This window comes from Erythranthe guttata, chromosome 10 (assembly GCF_056151865.1).
Source record: "Erythranthe guttata isolate IM_541 chromosome 10, IM_541, whole genome shotgun sequence".
Taxonomy (NCBI): domain Eukaryota; kingdom Viridiplantae; phylum Streptophyta; class Magnoliopsida; order Lamiales; family Phrymaceae; genus Erythranthe; species Erythranthe guttata.
In genome coordinates this window covers 8,677,123-8,683,122 of record NC_142542.1, presented here as the reverse complement: position 1 = coordinate 8,683,122, position 6,000 = coordinate 8,677,123, and the positions used below count along the sequence as shown (strand labels likewise).

The 6,000-nt window shown below is 34.7% G+C and overlaps 1 protein-coding gene across 3 annotated transcripts; it reads left to right on the top strand.

Moving 5' to 3' along the window:
* Positions 1-392: 392 nt before the first annotated feature.
* On the top strand, positions 393-5,587 carry LOC105963609 (casein kinase 1-like protein 3). Of its 3 annotated transcripts, none has more exons than XR_016034115.1 (15): positions 393-809; positions 960-1,000; positions 1,454-1,523; positions 1,997-2,145; positions 2,250-2,345; positions 2,439-2,509; positions 2,844-2,905; positions 3,022-3,085; positions 3,190-3,274; positions 3,376-3,502; positions 3,674-3,750; positions 3,948-4,002; positions 4,370-4,550; positions 4,730-4,926; positions 5,257-5,587. XR_016034115.1 is itself a non-coding variant. In XM_012988028.2 (15 exons), exons 1-14 carry the CDS (start codon positions 734-736, stop codon positions 4,904-4,906), a joined length of 1,287 nt encoding a protein of 428 aa, XP_012843482.1. In that variant the 5' UTR covers positions 393-733; the 3' UTR covers positions 4,907-4,926; positions 5,257-5,587. The 3 variants fall into 3 exon arrangements, 2 of the variants coding, with proteins under 2 accessions (XP_012843482.1, XP_088681062.1); XM_012988028.2 differs by having other exon boundaries at positions 4,370-4,506; XM_088824936.1 differs by having other exon boundaries at positions 590-1,000; positions 4,370-4,506.
* Positions 5,588-6,000: the final 413 nt, after the last annotated feature.

Sequence of the window (6,000 nt, the reverse complement as noted above, 5' to 3'; positions counted from 1 at the left end):
TCTTGAATTTTACATTCAAATTTCAAATGGGGTTAATTTGCAATTAATTAAAAAAATTCAATCTAAAAGTATTTTATTATTTACCATAGCCCTAAAAAAATCAAAAAAAGAAAAAAAAAAAAAGAATAAATATTTAAATATATTAAAATATATTTTAATATTATAAACAACGTAAAAAAATATATATTTAAACTAATTAATTCTTGAATTTTACATTCAAATTTCAAATGGGGTTAATTTGCAATTAATTAAAAAAATTCAATCTAAAAGTATTTTATTATTTACCATAGCCCTAAAAAAATCAAAAAAAGAAAAAAAAAAAAAAAGAATAAATATTTATTAACTATTTATTCGATACAGTACATATTAACCCGTATCAATACCATAATACCGGAATTTCCAGAAATTGTTTACAGAGTACCACCTACCCAATGCATATGAAATGACTAAAACCTCCCCGTTCTCTCTCCTCATCCTCTTTAGTCTTTCCCAAATCCAATACATCAGTTTGCCAGCCCTCGTGAGCTACGAACAACTCGTCAAACTCTCTCTCTCTCTCTCTCCGTTGTCACTTTTCACCTATACCCAACAAACCCTCTACTCTGTGTATGTGTGTGGCTTCCATTTTTTCATACAGAAAAAAATTTCAATTGCCTTTTTGTACACAACGATTCTGAGGAGTTTCAATCGATTTGATGATAGTTGTTGAGATTGGATTTGGGCCGTTGATCTGATGGAACGGATTGTCGGAGGTAAATATAAGCTAGGCCGTAAGATCGGCAGTGGATCATTTGGTGAAATTTTTCTCGGTGAGCTTTCCTTTTACCTTCAGTATATATATATATATATATATATATATATGCTTCTTTATGCTTTCGATTTTTTTTTTTTTAATTTATTTATTCATTTTTTTTTTAATTTAGTTGTGCTGAATTATGCCAATTTTTGTTGTTCCACAGCTACGCATATTGATACTTTTGAGATTGTCGCGGTGAAGATCGTAAGTCACGACATCTGTAACTTTATTGGATGATTCAATTTTCATTACTAAATTTCCGTGTTTATGTGCTGCTGATTAATTGAAATGGGTTTGAAATTTGCATGGAGCTATGTGTAGTTCATTTCGAATATATTCATAAAGTTGTTTGGGAACTAGAAATTGGGAAACTCAAATCAACTGGTGATTTTGTTTCTGCCTTTGTATGTTTGAACTCCTATTGTTAGTATAGAATCATTTTTTAATCCACTCGCGAGTGCAACGATGCTTTCTTGCCTGATTAAAGGTGACAACTTGTTTGGAGTGATATCTATTTTAGCATGTTTTAATTTTTCGTGGGAAATTCACGCGGCAGGAAATTAGAAGGAGGTTCAGTTAAAAGAAATCTCCGAGGGCTTAAATCATTTAATGCTGACTGCTAATGACCTGATCTATGGCATATGTTTTTCTTTGCAGGAAAATAATAAAACGAAGCACCCTCAACTTCTTTATGAGGCCAAATTATACAACATTCTTCAAGGAGGAAGTATGTATAAATAAATGCATCTAAAATGACCCAACATCGAAATAATTCAGTGTGCATCTGTCTTTTCAGTTTGCATGTGCATGTTAATAAGTTAGGGGATTCTTGTATTTATTAGGTCGTGTCTTGAATAAAATGTTCATTTGTGACTGTTAGGCATGCATTCTTGCATCTAAGATTTAAAGGAACTAAAACTTGCTGTATGCATCAGGCAACTCTCAAATGTTATCTGTTGTGAATCATAATTATTGTGATCTAGGACATAATTAGTATCTAATTTGTTCTCGTGATAGCGAACATCATAAATATGGTCTTCATTTTTAAGTTCAAGTATTAAGTTGTGACATTTTTAAGTTACTTCCAATTCATGCTTCTTAGCTTACATTAACGTATGGGGCACATAAGAATGAAAGAAGTGTTGCTATGTATTAAGTTGGTATTTCCAAAACTTATTTAAATGGGTGGTCTCCTGTCAGGTGGTATACCTGGTATAAAGTGGTCTGGTGTGAATGGGGAAGATAATGTACTTGTCCTCGACTTGCTTGGACCGAGCCTTGAGGATCTTTTTGTATACTGTGGTCGGAAGTTCTCATTGAAAAGTGTCTTAATGTTGGCCGATCAAATGGTAAGATCATAACTGAGAAAAAATGGACATCGTTTCTCTTTCTGCTTGTTTTTCAAACATTAACATCACCTTGAGCTGAAATCTATATCTTTTGTTCTATACAGATAACTAGAATAGAATTTGTCCATTCTAAAGGATTTTTGCATCGGGACATCAAGCCTGATAACTTTCTTATGGGTCTTGGTCGAAAAGCGAATCAGGTAATGGCGTTTGTTTTATTGTTTTCTTTGCGATATTTTTACCCCACAATTTCTCTTTTCTTCTCAATCTTATATCCTTGTTCTATCTCCTAGGTTTATATTATTGATTTCGGTCTGGCAAAAAGGTATCGAGATTCAACAACGAACCGCCATATTCCTTACAGGTGCTTTCCTATCCTGATCATTTTGTAACTTCAAGGTTATTCGAGAAATCGTCCTTGATTTAATGTTAATATTTCTGCACTTGCATTCATTTGGTAATGAATGATTCATTACCATATCCTTGATAAAACTACTACTCCTTGAGAAATCGTCCTTGATTTGATGTTTAAATAACATATCCTTGAGAAACATATCTTGAGAATCATGAAAATTGGATTTTTCCCCCCAGATTCTAATACGATTCTTCTGTATGCTCGTATTTTCCATTTATGAACCACACAGTCTGCCTGTGGTTTTCTGGTCATGAATACTCTACTTTACCCTTGGCTTGTACAGGGAGAATAAAAATTTGACAGGAACTGCACGTTATGCGAGTTGTAATACCCATCTTGGGATTGGTAAGACAAATGCTTTTTTTTTTTTCCCTCTCTAATGTTTAGTCCAGAATAAAGAACAAAGAGTATTAAATGGTGTTTTTCACGATAGGTCAACTCCCTTTTTTCCTGTTTTGTAGAGCAAAGCCGGAGAGATGATTTGGAGTCCCTTGGATACGTACTCCTGTATTTTCTGAGAGGAAGGTATTCCAGTGATTTTCTATGCTCCTGCAATTACATCATTTACTTTTGTTAAACAAATTGATTATCACCGTTTCATTTTTGACCAACTTTAAGTCTGCATATAGCCTTCCATGGCAGGGATTAAAAGCTGCCACAAAGAAGCAGAAGTATGACAAGATTTGTGAGAAAAAATTATCAACTCCTATAGAGGTGGTTACATATGTTGACTTACATCTCTCAGTTCCTTACTTCCCTTTGCTTGTGTGTGTTCTCTTCTGTCTGCAATACCAATATTTTTTGTTCTCCTGAAGGTGTTGTGCAAGTCCCATCCTGTGGAATTTGCTTCATACTTCCACTACTGCCATTCTTTGACGTTTGACCAACGGCCTGACTATGGATTCTTGAAGCGCTTATTTCGTGAACTGTTCACCCGTGAAGGTGAATGATTATGCTTAATTTGCCGTTTTTACAATTTCGGTTTGGGAACTAGTTGAGCTTTGGATTTTTGGAATAAAATTGAACTAAAGTCTGGGATGGAGTAATGGAGTGCATTGTCCAAGTCTTGAGTATTTTCTGTCTTTAAGACTAGTATTTTGCCGCTTCTTGCAGGATATGAGTTCGATTACATATTTGACTGGACCATTCTCAAGTACCAGCAGGCACAAATAAGTAAAACGCAGAAACGGGTATCAGTCGATATCCATCCTTATCTAGTTTCCTAGCTTACTTCTTGTCTTTGCTGAAGTTACCCTCGGCAAGGCTTAAATTTGTTTACATATCATTGCTGCATAAGCAGGCATTAATTAGTACTTTATCTGTTTGGCCTGGAACTGTTGAATTATTGTCATATTTATATCGAGTTTAATGTTTGAGCTTTTCACAGCCAATCACTGGAGAGAGCAGTGAAGCAGTTCCAAGGGCTGTGGAAAAACATCAAGGTAATTAGTTTTTATGCTTCTTTCAGTTTAGTAAATGAACAATGGTAAATAAAAATATAATAGATTCGAGCGGAAGTAGGCATCTAGCCTGTTTGGAGGCTGTTTGTGTGGTTCAGCACCATCGTATGAGTGTGGGCTCAATATAAGTTATATACTTTATTCAGAGAATCCAACTATATTTTGGGATCTGTACATAATCCAAGTTAATCTGGGGTGTAATGAGTTTTTCATGGTTTGAGGCCACATATTTGAAAGACATGAATATAGAATAAATGCAGAATTATTTTATCACCGACTGGAAAGAGTAGTGTACAATATATTATTTGAGAAAGCTAATTTTGCAACTTTTACTTGTTTGGCTTATCAGGAAATAATGCTCCTTTTTCGACTGATTTGGGTGAACGTATAAGGTCAAACGACGCTGCTGCCAGTCCTGGTGTTCGCCTCCAATTTAAATCACCAACAAGTCGAAATTATATTCATGGGAGCCCTCTCGATAGAAATGTATGTAATCACATGTTGGTTGCGAAAGTGGAATAAAACTTATTGTATGTACATCTTTAGTTTCCTTTTCTTTCATCCATAGTAAAAAAAAATATTATCTATCATGACTAATCACGATTAAAACATGGAGGTGTTACTTATTCTTGTTTATTATTATTTGTAGCTATCATATTCATGATTTCCATGTTTCATTTCAATTTTATACATATTAACTATTTTGTAGGTGTTAAACAATTCACATGCGCCATCTACATCACAGTCTCCTGCTGTTGTGGGAAAAGGAAATGCCTCAAAACCTATATTATCTACTGAAGCAAATGCTACTCATGGAAACGGCGATAACTCTGGTCCATCAAGTAGTTGGATTTCTTCCCTACGTCGAATTTCTTCGTCTAAGTGATTGAAATGGCTATGTATTCGGTTTGTTCCTTCCCCTCCCACTTTCTTTCCCTGGCTGTAATAATACATATATGATTATTGTATGAAGACTTCAGTTCCATTATTGATGGAATAAATTGGAAATTACCTTTGGTTTTATGATGCATCAGCTAGTTATTTTCATTGTTCGGGTTTTCAAGATATGAATTTCCATGGCTGTCTGTCAATTACCATTAGGTTATTTAATAGTTTATCCTTGAGAGATTTGATATGTTTGGCTGTTCAACCATGAAACAGAACTTTTGATTACTCTCGTTTGTGCTTCATTCTTGCGAATCCATCAATATGAGTTGATAAATTTTCAATTTTCAGGATTTGGTGTCTCCAGCTATGTATACTGCCATCAATGGGTGGAATGAGCAGAGAAATTATCTTCTGAAGATGGTGGTATCTCCGCTGGACATGTAATTTATGCCAAAATGAGTCTTTTATTTTATGTCGTCAATTGGTAACAAATGATACAGGAATTGTCGGTCGTTTGCTCATAATTGGTTGATTAATGAAATTGTGTGTATAGTGTATGAATGACGAGGTGTTGTTTTAGCATTGCCAAATACTTGTGATATGTTCATGTGTCATGGCCTGTAGACTTTTTTTGTCCATTTAATACAGATCCAAAGCAACGTTTGCTGGAGTTGTCGAAGCTACATTGCAGGCAGCTTGCTGTGAGGCATGAGTTTGATTGTGTAAATTGGAATGTCACAGAATATATATCTACGCGTTTTATAATTTAAGGTTGTGTTGACGAGTGCTACCAACATAAGGAGGCAAGACAGAGAAAAGAAGTCTTGCTCATTTGCCTGTGCATATGACATTGTTGCGCATTCATGTTGATTCTGTGAAGGTATTATTATCTTAATGGAATGGAAATGCTCGAGAAAGTAGGTTAAAGGTGTCTAATCTCCGATACATAGCTTCAACTTGTGTGGTTTTGATATATTGATGAGGAGTTTGACCATTCATTAAGGTTTCTTCTATGTGTTTCTTTGTGGTTGTGAGGAATAATTTCAAGTTAGTGTACGACGGACGATATAGATGTTTGCCACAACAGTATCC

Excerpts from the sequence above, each read along its gene's own strand:
- LOC105963609 (XM_088824936.1), top strand. The coding sequence starts at position 734 with ATGGAACGGATTGTCGGAGGTAAATATAAGCTAGGCCGTAAGATCGGC. Across the intron at positions 3,086-3,189 it reads CTGTATTTTCTGAGAGGAAG|CCTTCCATGGCAGGGATTAA; the intron begins GTATTCCAGTGA and ends GTCTGCATATAG. Across the intron at positions 4,507-4,729 it reads GGAGCCCTCTCGATAGAAAT|GTGTTAAACAATTCACATGC; the intron begins GTATGTAATCAC and ends ACTATTTTGTAG.